The sequence below is a fragment of the Eulemur rufifrons genome, unplaced genomic scaffold (genome assembly GCF_041146395.1).
Source record: "Eulemur rufifrons isolate Redbay unplaced genomic scaffold, OSU_ERuf_1 scaffold_123, whole genome shotgun sequence".
NCBI lineage: Eukaryota > Metazoa > Chordata > Mammalia > Primates > Lemuridae > Eulemur > Eulemur rufifrons.
Window position 1 is genome coordinate 624381 of NW_027182905.1, and position 18266 is coordinate 642646.

At 40.1% G+C, this 18266-nt stretch overlaps 1 protein-coding gene across 1 annotated transcript in view; it reads left to right on the forward strand.

Moving 5' to 3' along the window:
• LOC138379702 (Golgi membrane protein 1-like) overlaps window positions 1–14690 on the forward strand; it is a 60837-nt gene extending 46147 nt beyond the window's left edge. Inside the window, exons 7-10 of the mRNA XM_069464830.1 lie at window positions 4722–4881; window positions 5632–5901; window positions 7506–7619; window positions 13110–14690. Of these exons, the coding sequence (XP_069320931.1) occupies window positions 4722–4881; window positions 5632–5901; window positions 7506–7619; window positions 13110–13186 (621 nt within the window). The 3' untranslated portion in view covers window positions 13187–14690. The remainder of the gene's footprint in view (window positions 1–4721; window positions 4882–5631; window positions 5902–7505; window positions 7620–13109) is intronic.
• The last annotated feature ends 3576 nt before the right edge of the window (window positions 14691–18266 follow it).

Genomic DNA, 18266 nt, shown 5'->3' on the forward strand with positions numbered 1-18266 from the left:
TCCAACTCCTGGGCTCAAACGATCCTCCTGCCTCAGCCTCCTGAGTAGCTGGGACTATAGGTGTGTGCCACAATGCCCAACTAATTTTTCTATTTTTAGTAGAGACAGGGTCTCACTCTTGCTTAGGCTGGTCTCAAACTTCTGAGCTCAGGTAGTCCTCCTGCCTCGGCGTCCCAGAGTGTTAAGTTTACAGGGGTGAGCCACTGTGCCTGGCCGTTTTTTTTGTTTTGTTTTGTTTTTTAATTAGACTGGCTAGAGGCTTATCAGCTTTATCTTTTCAAAGAATAAGCTTTTAATTTCTTTGATTTTTTTTCTTTATTTCCTTTTTTTCAATTTCATTGATTTCTGCTCTAATTCTTACTTCTTTTTTCCTACTTACTTTGGATTTAAATTGCTAGATTTTTTCCTAGCTTCCTAAAGTGGAAACTTAGATTATTGACTTTAGAACTTTGTTTCTTTTTTAATACATGCATTCAATGCTATAAATTTAAGCACTGCTTTCCCTGCATCCTACAAATTTTGATAAGTTGTCTTTTCATTTTCATTTAGGCCAGAATATTTTTTTAATTTCTCATGAGATTTCTACTTTGACCCATGTGTTATTTAGAAATAAGTTGTTTAATCTCCACATATTTGGGGATTTTCCTGTTACTTTTTCTGTTATTGATTTCTAGTTTACTTCCATTGTGATCTGAGAGCAGACATTGTATAAATTCTATTCTTTTAAATTTGTTAAGGTGTGTTTTATAGTCCATAACATGGTTCATTCCAGTGAATGTGCAATGTAACCTTGAGAAAGTGTAATCAGTTGTTATTGGATGTAGTCGTCTATAGATGTCCATTATGTCCAGTTGATTGATGATGCTGTTGGTTAAACAATGTCCTTACTGATTTTCTGCTTGCTAGAGCTATCCATATTTGACTGTTTTGAACTTTCCAGCTATAATAGTGGATTCATCTATTTCTCCTTGCCGTTCTCTCAGTTTTTGCCTCATGTAGTTTGATGCTCTGTTGCTAGGTACGTACATGTTAAGGATGTCTTCTTGGAGAATTGACCTGTTTATCATTTTGTAATGCCCCTCTTTATTCCTAGTAACTTCCCTTGCTTTAAAGTCTGCTCTGTTTGAAATTAATTTGCTCACTCCTTTTCATAAGTGTTAGCATGATATATTTTCTCTAACCATTTACTTATATCTTTATTTAAAACTGTTTTTTCCAACCATTTACTTTTAATCTATAGTGTCTTTATATGTAAAGTAGGTTTCTTGTAGACAACATATAATTAGATCTTGTGTTTTGATCCAGTCTGACAGTCTTTTTTAATAGGTGCATTTAGGCCATCGACAATGTGATTATTGTTGAAAGTGATTACTGATATGGTTGGAACAATAGCTGCCATATTTTTTATTGTTTTCTATTTCATTGTCCTGTTCTTTGTTCCTCTTTTTGTCTTCACTCTTTCTGCCTTTTGTGGTTTTAATTGAACATTTTATATAATTCTGTTTTCTTTCCTTCTTTGGCATATCAGTTAGTTTCATTTTTTAAATTTTTTTTAGTGTTTGCCATAGAGTTTGCAATATACTTTTACAGTTAATTCATGCCAGTTTCAGATAACACTATACCGCTTCATGGGTCATGCGAGGACTTTGCAGTAACAAAATAATCCTTATTCCTACCTTCCTATCCCTTGTATTATTGCTGTCATTCATTTCAGTTATATGTAGACCTAGTTAGACAGACAGATATACATACGTTATATAAATAAGCATACATAATAGAATATATTGATGCTAATAGTATTTTGAACGAACTGTTATCTGTTAGATCAATTAAGAATAAGGAAAATAAAAGTTTTTATTTTACCTTATTCCTGTTTTGATGCTCTTCCTTTCTTTATGTACATCTGAGTTTCTGACCTATGTTATTTTCCTTCTCTCTAAAGAATTTCTTTTAACATTTCTTGCCAGACAGGTCTACTGGCAACAAATCACCAATTTGTCTGAGAAAGTATTTCTCCTTGACTCTTGAAGATAATTTTGCAGTGCACAGAATTCTAGGTTGGTGGTATTTTCTCTCAACACTTTAAATATTTCACTCTACTCTCTTCTTCCTTGCATGGTTTCTTAGAAGTCAGATGTAATTCTTATCTTGTTGCTCTATAGGTAATGTGTGTTTTTCCTCTGGCTTCTTTCAAGATTATTTTTTTGTAAATTTTATTTGCTTTTTATCAGGATTCTTTTTCTTTTTCTTTTTCTTTTTCTTTTTCTTTTTCTTTTTCTTTTTCTTTTTCTTTCTTTCTTTCTTTTTTTTTTGGAGGCAGAGTCCTGCTCTGTCACCCTGGCTAGAGTGCCATGGTGTCAGCCTAGCTCACAGCAACCTCATACTTCTGGGCTCAAGCAATCCTTCTGCTTCAGCCTCCCCAGTAGCTGAGACTACAGGCATGTGCCACCATGCCCGGCTAATTTTTTCTATATATTTTTAGTTGTCCAGCTAATTTCTATTTTTTTTTAGTAGAGACAGGGTCTCGCTCTTGCTCCGGCTGGTTTCGAACTCCTGAGCTCAAACAATCCACCCGCCTCCGCTCCCAAGTGCCAGGATTACAGGCGTGAGCCACCACAGCCAGCCAGGATTTTTTTCTTTATGTTTGATTTTCTGTAGTTTGGAAATGGTATGCCTATGTGTAGGTTTCTTAGTATTTATCCTGCTTGGTGTTCTCTGAGCTTCCTTGATCTACGATTTGGTATTTGGCATTAATTTGGGGAAGTCCTCAGTTGTCATTGTTTCAAATATTTCAAAGTAACTTCTGTTACTTTCTTTTCTTGCTGGTATTCTCATACCAGAGCTGTCCCACAACTGTTGGTTGTTCAGTTTTTTTCAATCTTTGTTCTTTTTGTCTTTCCATTTTAGAGGTTTCAATTTAGATATACTCAGCCTCAGAGATTCTTTCCTCATTGTGTCTACTCTGCTAATGAGCCCATTAAAGGCATTCTTCATTTCTGTTACAGTGCTTTTTTTATCTCTAGTATTTTTTTTTTTTTTGGTTCTTTCTTAGGATTTTCATCTCTCTGCTCATATTGCCCACTTATTCTTTTTTTGAAATGCCCATCCATTCTTGCATACTATCTACTTTATCCATCAGAGCCCATAGTATATTACCATAGTTGCTATAGATCTCATCTGATAATTCCAGTATGTCTGCATTTCTAGTTTTTATGCTTGTTCTGTTGTCTCCAAATTGTGTTTATGCTTTGTAGTAGGGCTTGTAATTTTTTCTTGATAGCTAGGTAAAAGGAACTGCTGTAAATAAGCCATTAGTAATGTGGTGGTATGTTGTTGGGGGGAAGGGAAGTGTTCTATAGTTCTATGATTAGTCTTTTAAGGAGCTTGTGCCCCTTGGCTGTGAACTTCACATGTGCTTCTTGGTATCCACCTCCCCCACCCCTTAGGTGGGACAGGATGGCTAGAGAATGGGCTGGGGGTTGGGCATTTCCCTTCTCCCACATGGAAGACAGGAGCTCACTGGGGTTGAGTGTTTCCCTTCCCTCAGGTCAGTTAGGCTCTGATCATACCCTAGCAAGTTAGGCTCTGAGTTTCTCCAGAGGGCAGGCTTTATTAAGGAGAAGATTGCTCTGGCCTATTTCAAAATGGTTCCTTTTCCTTTGCCACTGCCGAAAACATGAGGGGATTTTTCTCCAGCGGTCTCTCTGAGAAACCTCTCAAGCTCCTGGAGGAAAACTCACAAAAGTGTTTTCTTAGGCTTGACCACACTAAGCCTCCAGCAGTTCATCAATTACAGTTCAGGTTCTCCTCCCTCAACACTGATTTCCCCAGTGGTTTCTGCTCGAGTCTCTGTCCTGGCAGGCCATGACTCCCTGTATGTGGCTGGCTGTCTCTAGTGTTAGGGGCAGTGATTTACGCTGTGTCTTCACCTCTCTTCCGGATCAAAGAAGTGTTGATGATTTTTTAGTTTGTTCAGCTTTTTACCTGTTTTTGTCAGGACTGAGTGGTGACTTCTAAGCTCCTTACGTGAGGCACTAAAAACTGGAAGGAAGTCCTCTTTCTTAATATAGGCATTTAGAGGAGTAAGTTTCCTTCTAAGCACTACTTTAGCTGCCTCCCATAAGTTTTAGTATGTTGTGTTTTTGTTTTCATTTGTCTCAAAGCATTTTCTAATTTGCCCTGTGATTTATCGTTTGACTCATTGGTTATTTAGGAGTATGATATTTAATTTTCATATGTTTGTGACTTTCTCAAGATTCATGGTTTATAATTCATTCCATTGTTATTGGATAACATACTTTGTGTGATTTTAGTTATTTAAATTTATTGAGGCTTGCTTTGTGGCCTGACATATGTCTGTCCTGGAGAATATTCCATGTGTACCTGAGAAGAATGTGCATTTTGGCTCTTGTTGGGTAGAGTGTTCTATAGATGTTTGTTCAGTCTGGTTGGTTTATTGTGCATGTCTTCATTTCCCCTGTTGATCTTCTGCATAGCTATTAATCTCACATTGAAAGTGCTTTCTGGGAGGCCTTGACTCAATTTCACGTGTTCTGATTTAGGCCTTGCAATAGGGCGTGACCAGAGCAGATCGTGGAATTTCTCAGGGTTTTTTATTGTTGTTCGTATTTGTGGGAAGGATGTGGTGGTGCTTTGCATTGTGTGGGGTTCTTGTAAGGCTTTTGGTCACGGAGCCCTGCCACCCTGTGCTCTTGTTTCAGCTCCAAACCCTCAGCAAGCCTCAGCCCAGGCTGCAGGAAGCAGGCCTGCCACTGGCAGAGGTGCCACAAGGGAAAAGAAAAACACCCAGTGATGGTGAATCCCAGAGGCCAACCCCCAGTTCCGAGGTGGCTTTAGATTTGAAGAGTCGAGGTGAGAAAGGTAAGTTGAAAGTTCCATTTTTACGCCCTCCACAGCCCTGTTCAATTTGGAAAAGTAGCAGCAGCTCATGTGCTCCAGTCCATACAGAGACTCCAGGGGCGGAGCATGTGGCTTGACAGTGGGTGAGCTCGGCAGTGGGGCTGCCCGGAGGCAGGGCAGCGTCTCTCTGGGCACCTGGAATTGGGGCTGCAGGGCTTCGCCTCGGTCTTACTGATGTCTTTTCCTTATAAACTAAGTGCCTTGTTCTTTGGCAGCTGCGAGAGAAAGGTCCAGGATGCACCTTTATTCAGGACATCAGGTGGATTATGGGAGTTGAGGGGAGGTGCCTGAGCCCTAGGCAGCTGTCATGGGAACCAAGGGGGCTGTAGTGTCTGTAAGTGACTCCTGGGTTGACTGGCATGCCCTGGCTGCCAAGGGCTTGTCTTAGATGGACACAGCGATCAGATAACTCAGCAGTACACCCTCCTCCACTTTTAGTTGTTGAGATAATTTAGTCCAGTTTTTTTTTTTTTTTTCTAAAGTGCTTTTCTGTTCCTTGTGGTTCTGAAGGTGAGCTGCAGGCATAGAGGCCTGCAGTCTGCTGCTGAGGTTACAGAATAAGTTACCCACCTGCTCCCTGTGTGCAGCCCACCCCATCCCCACTCCTTGGAAAAGCTCTGGGAATTGAGTGGCATGAGGTTTTTTTGTTTTGTTGTTGTTTGTTTTAATTAAATGCTGGTGAGGTCATAGGTAACTCTGTTCTGTGCACAGAGGAAACCAATGAGATCCAGTTTGTCAGCGAGAAGGAGCCTCAGAGGGATGGCCTGGGGCTGCCGCAGGAGCCAGGCCCGAAGCAGGCTGTGGAGGACAGACCTGTGGGTAGAAGAGGGTTGGGGGGAGCCAGAGAACTGAGCCGAACCCCACAAGTCCCAGCTGCCCTGTTGCTGAGCCAGGAAAATCAGGAGACTGAAGAAGACCCTGAGCGGGACCAGCTTGTCATCGCGGATGGGCAGGAGGAAGAGCAGGATGCTGCTGAGGAAGGTGAGTTAGAGGCCCCGTGGTTGCCCGCACACACCTTTCTACTGCACACTCAGCCCTCTCAGTCTCCTTCCTAACACCAGACAGATCCCCTTGAATTTTACCAAACAGCAGTTCATGATTTGGCAGTTCCTTTTTGTCTCTATGTTTGTTATCCATTATCAAGTGGGAGTCAGGAAGGAAGAGCAGCACACACTCTAGTGCTTGAGAAACAATATTAATGGGAAGTGAAGGGGACCTTGCAGGTGGATGACCTGGAGTGAGCATCACCTCCTAGCGGACAGTCCACATGCCTGGTCTTTGTATCTGCACTTCCTCATGCAGTGTTTGGTGCAGCAGACATAGCTAGTCAGTGCCTGGGGAATGAACAACTGAAGGCAGGAAGGAAGGAATGGTTGGGTAGGTAGATGGAGGTTAATACATATCTGAGCATTGAGGAAAAGTGACATGTGAATCCCACCTTTCTGGTTTGGTTTACTTTTTTCTTTTTAAAGAAATAAAGTGTGAGAATATTCTGAGATCAACAGAATATTCTGAGATATATTTTCAGTCCCTTAAAGATGCAGAAAATTTCCATCCCACCTGAGCCAGGAGCTCTTCTGAAGACATGACACCTGTGATCTGGGGCAGACCAAGTAACAGAGGTTGGAAAATATGCTTATTTGCAGAAGTTACCCTGATTCCAGTCTAATTTTCACTTTAGTTTCTCTTTCTGAAGAATGTGTCCTCCCAAGTTCCAGTTAAAGAATTGCATTTTGTCAGCCTCTCCCACAGCATTCCTGCTTGGGTCTCTCTTCTCCAAGCCTGCCCAGCAAGATGCTCATGGTGTGAGAGAGGGAGAGCACACTTGGGCAGCTCAGCCGGTGGGCTCAAGTGTCAGACCACTCAGCAGCTGGTCACACAGTGTAACAGTTAAAGGTGGACCTTTGATACTGCAGGCCCTACATGATGTACCTGGTTCTAGATGCAGTTGTAGTGATCTCATTTGAAGAATAAATCTATTGGGCACGCAGGCCTGTGCTTTGTTTCCACCTCAAACAGAATAGAACTAGAGCAGGTTTTCTGGCATGTTTTTCAAAAAACAAAAAATGATTTTGTTTACCCATCTGTATACAAATATAGAATGTTGAGGTTAAACCCTTTGACGAGGTCTCTATGCATTATGTCCTGATCTTTTCTGGTTGCTGTTCTCTCTAGGGATGAATGTAGTAATCAACACTGTAATTCTGTAAGTATGATGGACAGTTTTACCCTTGGGCACACAATAACAACTCCATTTCTTCTCTCAGAGCGATGAGCTGTTCAAAGGAGATGCTGTCATTAGAAATCTCGTGTTGCCTAGAACAGCGGTACCTTTAACCTTGAGATGCTTATCTCTTTAAAAAAACTGGGATTTTGGTTTAGTTAGCTAGTTAGTTTCTCCATTTCCATCCTGGAATATAGCCTTTTGTAGTAGAAGCAAGCACATGAGGCCGTATCATTTCCAGAGAGGTAGCGAAAAGGTCTGGCTGGGATGAGCAGGCGAAACCCCAGCACCTGGGCTCTGGTGTTCCTGTGGCATCAAGAGAGAAATGATGTAGCTTATGTTTTATGGGCTAATTTTACAGGGAGAAACCAGCAAAAACTGGGAGGAGATGATGACTACAACATGGATGAAAATGAGGCGGAATCTGAAACAGACAAGCAGGCAGCCCTTGCGGGGAATGACAAAAACCTAAATGGTAATAACGGTAGCGGGAGAGGGGGAGAGGAGTGGGTCTCTTTCATTTTCTCTTTCTGGTCCTTCACTTTGTCCTGTGAATCCCAGCAATAATATTTTAAGTAATTGATCATTTCAAGGAGATCGTCTTTTCTTCAGGAGCCTTTGAAAGTAAGAGCAGGGCAGCAAGGTGAGGGTTGCAAACCCCAAGGTGATGAAGACCTTTCAGAAAGTCTGCACATTCAGTGGGGCTCAAGCCCTCAGGTATCCGTTGGAGGATTTGTTTTCAGTGCCACTGCCCAACAAAATGGCTAGGTCACCACTTGATCAGTCTATATCACAAATGAATAAAGCCCTAATATATGCACAGAGCTTCCAAGCAGCTTTTATAGCTGTACTTTATTATTTTGAATTTTTAAAGAGTCCAGGCCAGTGTCTGATCAAAGATATCAAATCTTAGATATGTCTATTTCCTTATGATGGATTCAGGTTGAACATTTTTGTAGCAACAGTTTTGTTCCTTTTGCTTCCCACCAGGAGTCACAAAATGGCAGCTTTTCTCACTGATGGTATTGATGCCTTGGCTAAGGTGGCACCTACCAGGTCTCTCCATGGTAAAGGTCCATTTTCTCTTTGTAATTAGTGTCATCTAGAAGAGGATGCTTTGAAATGGGGTGGCTTTACCATTCACCTAAATGGTGACGTTTTAAATTCTGTTGTCTCTGCATATTTATTACCTGACATTCTTTAAGGAACTCTTTTCTCAACCCCAACACACTTGTTTGTTTTAGTGTCACTATGGGTTCATGGTGTCCTTTTTTAAAATTCACTTTTCTATTGGATTCTTGGTGTTTTCCTTCTTAATTTGTAAGAGCTCTTTGTATGTTAGGGAGATTGCCCTTTATCTGTGGTGTGAAGTTGCAAATACTTTCTCTCAGTTTCTCTTGGTTTTGCCTTTGGCGTTTGCCATGCAAAAGTTTCAAACATTTTAATCTTTTCTTCTGCATATTGAGTCATAGTTAGAAAGGCTTGCCTATTCAGTGTTGGAAAGAATTCACCCTTGCTTTCGTTTGGTATGTTTTCATCCAGAATGCTTTCCAGTTTTTCTTGTCGCTATTACAAAGTAAAACACAGATTCAGAAACACATGAAACAAATGAGATTTCGAAGGTGAACACCTTGTAACTGCCTACCCAGTCAAGAAACAGAACTTGGCTGGCCCCTCCAGAGAAACCTCCATGTCCCCTGTCTCAGTCACAGCATCTTCTCTAATAGTGTCAGCTCTCCTCACCTTTACAGTATGCATTTTCTTGAATTTATGGGTTTATCACTCAAGTGGGCATCCTCGGACACCATAGTATATAGTCTTGCTCATTTTCTTAAATTTGGTATGTCTTTAAGCCTTTCTTAATCTACAGGTTTCTCCTCCATTCCTTCATAATTTGTTAAAAACCTAAGCCATGTAACCTGTGGTTTCCCAATGTCTGAATATTTCTGATTGTATATTCATGGGCCAGTTTCACATGTTCTTCTATCCCATTTTCTGCAGATTGGCAGCGGGATCAGACTCAGGTTCAGCTCAAGCCCTCGGTCAGATGATAGGTAGTGATGTGTCCTTTCATCAGGAGGCAACTGATGTGTGACGTCTTTCTTTCTGTGATGTTGCTCAGTACTTGATGCTCAGTACCTATGTCTGTTAATTTGGTTCTGTTTCATTTGTTACTTGGAATATTCTTATACGCATTTCAGTGGTATTGTTCATATAGGATAGGCAGGATAAATGTTTGATTCTTTCTCTTTATTTACGTTTTCTGAATAACGAATTATATATCCCCACCATCCCCTGAAGGTGACCTCTTTTTTATATTAATATCATAACTTACAGTGATATAAACATACTTGATTGGTTTCACTCAACTGCATTTATTATGCTTTGTGAAGTTCAAATTGTTTCATCTTGTTTGGCCAGTGGGACCTCCCCTACTTTTATCTGAGACTTCGATTTCCTTTGTTTCTCTTGTTCATGTCCTGCAATCTTCCCTCCACATTTAGTACTTTTTCTCTGCCCAGGAAGGAACCCCAGAAAGGAGCCCTGGCCTGTCAGTTTCAGGAGTCCATGGGCTTAGCCTCTGCCAGCCCCTTTAACCTGTGCTACGGCTGCCTTGTGGTCACCTTCTATGAGAGCAGCAGGACCCCTCCACTCCCAGGGGCAGTTCTCCCAGTGGCCCACGAACTTGCTGGCATATACCTATTGGCTGTTTGGGCTTCTCCTATTCTCAGATCCATCAACATGCTCCATTGCTTTTTTTTTTTTTCTTTCAGATGCTGCCAACACATGGGTGGTTGTCCACAGTTTGCCTTTAACTGCTTGAATTTTAGGGTCTGCAGGATTCCTTGTCATCTAATTTTGTTGTAAATGTCCATGATTTTTGAGTTTTTAAATTCAATTCCTTTATATAGGAATTCTGAGAGATTTAAAAACTATTCCACTGTTATTACCATCTTTCCAGAATTATCCAATTCATTTGAATGTTGGTATGGCATGAGGTATGGGTCCAGTTTGATCTTTTTCGAAAGGACTATCTAATTGGCCCAACACCATTTCAAATCACCATTTGCAATGCCACCTTTACCAAATACTAAATTTCCATATGTTTTGGGGTCTATTTTTGGACTTTCTGTTTCTCTTCCATTAGTTGCTCTGTGGATTCACACTGTACCATACTATTCTAAGTGTAACATAACAGCTGGTAAGGATATTCCCGCTGGAAAATCTCAGACATCTCTTTGCATAATGCTTCTTCCCTTTTTGATTCCTTCTCAGACTCAGATTCAAAGTGTTAGATCTCATTCTATTCATGTCTCTTATCTTCTTTTTTCATATTTTCCATTTCTGCCTATCTGGGCTGCATTCAGAATATTTCCTCAGAAATACCTTCCAGTTCACAAAGTTTTCTTCAGCTATACCTTATCTGCTCCTTAACTGGTAAGTTTTTTAGTTATTTTTTTCTCCAGGTGCTCATTCATGATAACTTGTTTCCTTGTGTGTTTTGTGCTTTTTAACTGTGAGCTACTAGTTTTCTTGGGACGTTTTCTGTGGTAAGTCTTTAAGGGTTGAGTTACAGTTATATTTCACTAGAGAAGGTGGTTTTCCTCTACCAGTTGAAATGAGGGTGCTACAAACTCACAGCCTCCTTAAAGTAAATTCTCTTTAAGTTTTCTGGATCACGTAGGAAATGTAAATCCAAATTATAAACCTTCAGACATCTTGTGGTTAGTCCTCATGTGGTGAAGAAACACCCCCATTCCACACACACAGGGCTTTCTTTGCTGTCCCATTTTCAGGTCAGCTTTATTTCCCATTATCTTTCAACCAGGGATATGAGCCTTTGGGTTTTTGGCTTTATGTGGGGGGGGGGGGGTCTCCTACTTGACACCCCACCTTGAGTACAGCCCAAATCTTTGGTTTTTGTACGCCTGCAACTTTTGAAGCTGTGAAGGGAAAAGCCTAGTATCTTCAGGCCTCAGTGCCAGGGCCAATGCTGGCCTTGATGCTTGCTTTCCCTTCATTTTTGACCTTGCAGATGCTTTCTTTTTTTACCATATGGGGAATGCATTATTCTTAATGCTTTAGTATTTTTAATTTTAAGTTTTCATTTTGAAATGATTTAGATTTTAAAATAGAGTCACAAGAATTTCTGGGCCGGGCGCGGTGGCTCACGCCTGTAATCCTAGCACTCTGGGAGGCCGAGGTGGGCGGATCGTTTGAGCTCAGGAGTTCGAGACCAGCCTGAGCAAGAGCGAGACCCCACCTCTACTAAAAATAGAAAGAAATTATATGGACAGCTAAAAATATATATAGAAAAAATTAGCCGGGCATGGTGGCGCATGCCTGTAGTCCCAGCTACTCGGGAGGCTGAGACAGTAGGATCGCTTGAGCTCAGGAGTTTGAGGTTGCTGTGAGCTAGGCTGACGCCACGGCACTCACTCTAGCCTGGGCAACAGAGTGAGACTCTGTCTCAAAAAAAAAAAAAAAAGAATTTCTGTATACTCTTTATCAAGGTTTCCCCAAACGTTAACATCGTATATAACCACAGTACAACTACCAAAATAAGGAAATTAATGTTGATATAATGCTATTATGTAACCCATAGACTTTATTCAAATTTAATGAATGTCCAACTAATCTTTTTTCTCATCCAAGATCTAATCCAGGATCATACACACTGCATTTATTGTCATACCTCTTAGTGTCCCTTAATCTGGAGCTATTTGTCTGTATCATTCATTCTCATTCATCTTTTTTGAAGTACAGTAGCCCAGTTGTTTTGTAGAAAGTCCCTTAATTTGTGTTTGTCTGATCCAGCAGTGCATTCTTAAACATTGTCTTTTGTATTTATCCAGGATGTCAGTTGTTTCTATTGGCACAGTTGTTTGGAGTTTCTAGAAATGGAAGTCCTAACTTGATTTTTAAGTTATTTACAAGGACTTTGAGGTAATTTATTTAAAAAGGCAAAAGGGTAACACATTAGCAGTAAGAATGATAAGTAAATATAGAGTTTCTCCATCTTTCTGTTCTTGGTGTCATTGACTCCACTCATTTGTATACTTCAGTTCTTCAAGAGCATGTTTCATGGTCTGGTCACATCTGTTTTAACAACCTTTTAAATGGGCCTATTGTCTTACAGAATGCATGGCTTTGCAGTGAAGCCTTGTGATCTTGCATCCCCTATACTCAGGTGTCCTAAGGACTTGACCTTGTGCAAGGTTTTAAACAAAGTGAGGTAGGCAAGGCAAAGAAAATAAATGTCCTGTCAGCTCTTCTAAGAAATAGTGTTAAGTTCAAGAAATGTCAACATCAGCTTCAACATTAAGATTTTTTTCTTTGAAATAGTTTAAGACTCTGGTTGCTCTAGGGAAATTAGAAGAAAAAGACATTAGCTCGGACTCAGAGACTTTAAAAGACACTATTAATTTAGTATGGCAGTCATTTAATTAATAGTCCTTAAATGTCCTTTGTGTGTCAAAGGATAGAGTAAGACCAGATGGTGGAAGCCACATATTTCAGCTCTGTCAAGGGGGAGCTTTGGAGTAGCAGGAGCTGTCTGAAGCCACAGATGGCTCTTTAGGAGGCTGTGTGTGCTGCTGGGAAGGTGCAGTAGTGAGGGAGTCATGCCACACAAGAGGGCTGTGATTATACTAAAACTTAATGAAAGTACATTTTATTTTGTCCATTTTATAGACATGGGGCATTATTTTACTGTTTTAAACAATTATGGAATCTGTAAGTATTTTAACTTTGTTACATGGAACACTGTCGGCCATACATATGGTCTCTTTTGCCATCTTGCCCTTGATTAGGAATGCAATTCCAAATTATAGTGTTGATATGGGAGATACAGTCCTCTTTATGACACACTTTCTAGAAACTTATGCAAAATGGGACCTGCCTGGGCTGCTTTCTCAAGATGTTAAAATATTAGAATGTTATGTGTGAGTTTTTCCTTTTTTAGTTTTTATTGCTGAAGATCAGAAAAGAGACGCCATAAATTTATTTGATCAGCGTGAAAAGCGGAATCGTACAGTCTGAATTGAGCTGGAATTCACATATTTTACTTCAGGACTGAAGACATCACTACAAAATATTCACGAGGGACTGGATACTCAAAGCTGTGAAATGAACTAAGTAAAATGTACATCTAAAGATGATTATTATGGAAATGAGTACGTACTTTATGTAGGAGAAATTGGACCTTTAGACAGTTTTGGGGGTACTTTTGAACTATCTAATAAAGTTTGTCAAAATTTTTGGCTAATAGGTATTTCATGAGAAGATCAACACCAAAAATAGAACACAAGTTCTCCTTCAAGTGTGGCAGCAGTGGTACTCCTTTATTCTGGACTATAACTGTTAGTAATAATAATAATAATAAAAAGCAACCTGTAGGAAGAATCTGTCTTCTGATGTGAAGGAGACTGACTTTACACAGAGAACTCCTTTTTCCCCCCTCTGGAGTCCTCTTCTCCGAACAGAACATGCTGGGCCGATTTCTGTTCTCACTGGTACACACAGTGAGTGAGTGGCTTATGCTCTTGTGCAGTCACTTCCTACTCTTGACAATCAATGGCCTAGAGCACTGACTGTTAACACAAACATCACTAGCAACAGTTTTAAACAAGTCTAAATACAAAGCTGTTTTGTGTGAGAATTTTTAAAAAGACTACTTATGTAATAATCTCTGCCATTTTTAATGTACAAAACACTGTTAAGTGTCTTGTAACTTGAACATTTGCAGTTTATTAATGGATTGTACTTTTGAGAAAAAGGGCCCAAACAGAGCTTGACAAGGGCATACCTATAGCAGAGCACAGTGAGGACAGGTTTGTGTGGACAGATCTGTACCTACTTTATTACTACAGAAAAAGAAAAACAAGTTAATTGATGTTGAAGGATATATAATGTTACAAATTGGGACTGTTTGGAAAAGAAAGAGAAATGCAATAGTTATTTCTGTCATAGTTTACACATTTTGCTTACGGTAAGAGACTCACAAAACTGATTTAAAAATCAAAGGTTAATATTAATTTTGAAAATGACTATTTAATCATAGTTCCCAATAACAACAATGACATTAGGTTTGAGCTGAATTGGTTCCCAATATTTATAGTAAAAAGTAGTTACCACTAGTGAATGACTGGCAAAATCACATTAATGACTTATTTCCAGTGAGGCTCTCCAAAGGATAAGTGGGAGAATCCACAGGATCTGGGATCCAAGAGCCTCAGAGATCATTGTGTGTAACTCTCGCATTTTCAGAGAGGAAAGTGGGGTCAAGAGAAGTTACGGAGCTTCTACCTGGTGAGCTGTAGCGCCTCACTGTGCCCCTGCCATCACTGAAGGTGCGCTTTGTTTGTGTTCATGTTGCCACCTCGAACTTGAATATTCTTCATGTATGATATCGTTTTACCCCGTCACTAAAAGATTTAACTTTTCCAACCTCCCTTTGTGTCCCAGTCTTGGGGTTGATACGAATTTTCTCTTGCTTTCTGAATTAATACTCTATTCATCTCATGTTTAATTAGTGTATATAGAGTTGCTGGGAAATAAAATACGGTTAGTTCAACTTTTAAAACTGTTTTCACAGCTTTTGTTGTTCTTGGCTGTTTTCCCTTCATCCCCTATTAAAGAATCAGCTTTCAAATTGTGGATTAAGGATGGTGGTTTGCCTTAACCCTTTTGTGGAATGAGATGGGATGTCATTATAAACAAAAAAATACAGTGCTTTCCTCCTCGCATACAGGGCCCCAAAGGCCATGTGCTTAGCAGGTATGTGTGCACTCTGAGCTCTTTCTCCAGGCAGCCATGCTCACACAGCTGGCTTCCTTTGGGATCAAGGCACGATCCAAGGCAACAATGGAGAGAGAGGGATGAGAACTGTTTCAACAAAACAAAAACCTGTGTAACATCATCAAGTAGGTATTAAACCCCTAGCCCTTGGTCTTTTGGTTTTATCCAAAATTAAATTGGTAGCTATTCCATTTAAAATTAAAATAAATTCTTAGTGTAAACTCATTTATTTTATACTTTCCTCCATCCTCTGAAATGATTGTGGACATGACTGATGGGATTATTCATTTGATCTTTTTTCCTGCAAATAAGACTGCATCTGGAGATTCCTTAAGCAACCCTGGATTAGATGTCACGACTACTCTAATCACCACACGTAATTTATTTTTATGTGATGGAATTTGAGAAATAGTCCATTACTAGCCAGGCGAGGTGGCTCATGCCTGTAATCCTAACACCCTGGGAGGCCAAGGCAGGAAGAGTGCTTGAGCTTAAGAGTTTGAGACCAGCCTGAGCAAGAGTGAGACCCCATCATCTCTACTAAAAATACAAGTTAGCCAGGCATCCTGGCTGCGCCTATAGTCTCAGCTTCTCAGGAGGCTGAGGCAGGAGGATCTATTCAGCCCAGGAGTTTGAGGTTGCTGTAAGCTATGATGATGCCACTGCATGCTAGCTGGGGTGACAGAGTGAGACTCTGTCTCAAAAAAAAAAAAAAAAAAAGGTAGAAACCCACTTAGCCTTAAGAGATAAGCCAGAGTAAGAGTTCTTGATACAACCTTGCCTTTTCACTAATTTGTCTCTTTCAGCGCTATAGGGAAATGACAGTAATGGAACCTCCTGGTTAATGTATCGTGTCTGCCTTTATCCAGAACTAAAGCTGCTGCACTGTCAACAAGTAACATCTGTATCATTTTAAAGAACAATCTTGGTTTATCAGTATCCTTGCTCTGGTTTTTTGAGAAGAGATCATTCAAAAGTTATTCTAGAAGTCAACAAGTGACATGTCTGTCACCAAAATAGAGCACCACACTTTCCTTTAAGCTTGGGCTTAATGTTTGAATTTTAAAAAGAAGTTGCAGGTATTGCATCTTTATTGTTGTAGTAGTTTAGAAATTCAGAGAGCTGTTAGATAACTTTACAATTCTCCAAAATCTGATGTTTTCTTAGATGGAAGGCAGTATCAGTGGTAGACTACAGTAGTGGTCCCCAACCATTTTGGCACCAGGGAGCAGTTTCATGGAAGACAATGTTTTGACACGGCCGGGAGAGTGGGGTGGGGGCAATGGATGGTTGTTTTGGGATGATTCAAGTACATTTATTGTGCACTTTATTTCTATTATTACATTGTAATATATAATGAGATAATTATACAACTCACCATAATGCAGAATCTAATGATGCTGCTGCTCTGACAGGAGGCGCAGAGCTCAGGCGGTGATGCGAACGATGGGGAGCCAACTATAAATACAGATAAAGCTTCCCTGGCTCACCCACTGCTCACCTCCTGTTGTGTGGCTGGGTTTCTAACAGGCCACAGACCAGTGGGAAGCCCAGGGGTTGGGGACCACAGGACTACAGAAAAAACTTTATAGTGTAAATGAGTGCATGGGTGATGTGGTTTAATATTTCAGAAAAGTCATTTCATCTCTTCAAAAGCAAAAATTTTTTAACACCTTTGATAGATGTAGGATAACGAAAATGTTCAGTTTTATTTTATGGTCCCTTATATCAAAAGCAAGCAGTTCTAGTTCCCTAGTCTTCTTAGATGTGGAAAAATCTGACATACCAACTTGTTTAGATTAATATTGCAAATATCAGACAAATCAATTTCTACCACATTCCAACTTACCACCTCAAAGTTCCTCTGTGCCCTCAGCCATGCTGTGTTCTCACCATGTAGTCTCTCCTGTTAGGGACCTTGTTTAACCTCATCTATTCAGTTTTCCCCTAGGATGACTCTTAGCTATTAGAATGTCTTTTTACATCGTAAAAAATCCACACTGTGTTAATTAAATGAGTAGGTATTCCTGAGTTGACTCCATGCTGTCAGGTACTCAGAAAGTGAAATCCCTTTTCTCATGTTTATACTACAGTTGGGAAGATAATGAACTGCAGTCATGTGCCACATAACAAACAACCTTTCACTCAACAATGGACCACATATAAGACGGGGGTCCCATAAGATTATGATGGAGCTGGAAAAAAACACATTACATGTTTGTGATGATGCCAGTGTGAACAATCCTATATATTTTAAAATTACAAAAAAAAAAAAAAACCCAGAATAAGGATATAAAGCAAATATTTTGTAGAGCTTTCCAATATCTTTTTAAGCTAAATGCTGTTAAAAAAAAATTAAAAAGTTTATAAAAAACTAGCTAAGGTTAATGTATTGAACAAACATTTTTTAATTTTATGTAGCTTAAGTGCCATTCATAGTAAGTGCCCTATACAGGTATACCTTTTTTTTTTTTTATCTTTTATACCACATTTTTACTGTACATTTCTATGTTTTGATACACAAATACTTACCATTGTGTTACAGCTACCTACAGTATTCAGTAGTCACATGCTGTACAGGTTTGTAGCCTAGTAACAATAGGCTATACCATACAGCGTATGTGTATAAAGGCATTTACCATCTTGGTTTATGTAAGGACACACTGTAATGTTCACACAGTGAGGAAATTGCCCAGGGACACATTTCTTAGCCTTTCTCAGTATCCCCATTGTTAAGGCATGCTTGACTGTATTTAAATTAAAACTGTGCTGATTAAGGTGGCATGGCGTAAACCAGGAGAGGGAGGACTCTTCCCCTGGGGATATGTCATTTCAGTTGAAACTTGAAGGATAAGGAGAAACTCGCCAGGAGGTCAAGACTTGGGAGTCTGAGGGAGGCAATGTGGCTGCAGCCTGAGGGGCCAAAGGAAGAGGGCAGAAATGACGTGGGAGAGGCAGAGGTGGCCAAACTGGGCATTCCTGGGTAAAGATCAGGTCATTAACAGGAGAACAGTGGATTTTAAGTAAGTTGTACAATGATCACGCTTGCATTTTATGATCTTGTAAGATCACAGCAGCACCTCCAATAGAGTGGGGCAAGTATGAATGTGGGGAAGTAAATTCTTCAAGCCCAGTTGACTTTCCAGCCTTTGCCCCACCTCTTCAAGAAAGATGTCTCCCTATTGTCACCGGCAACCTATACTTGCCAAATCCAATGGGCCCATTTTGGTCCTTCTATTACTGGCCTTTTAGCTGCATGTGGCACTCCATTCTGCTTATTTTCCTGATATGTCTCTTTTGGAGGATCTGTGTTTTGTGTTTC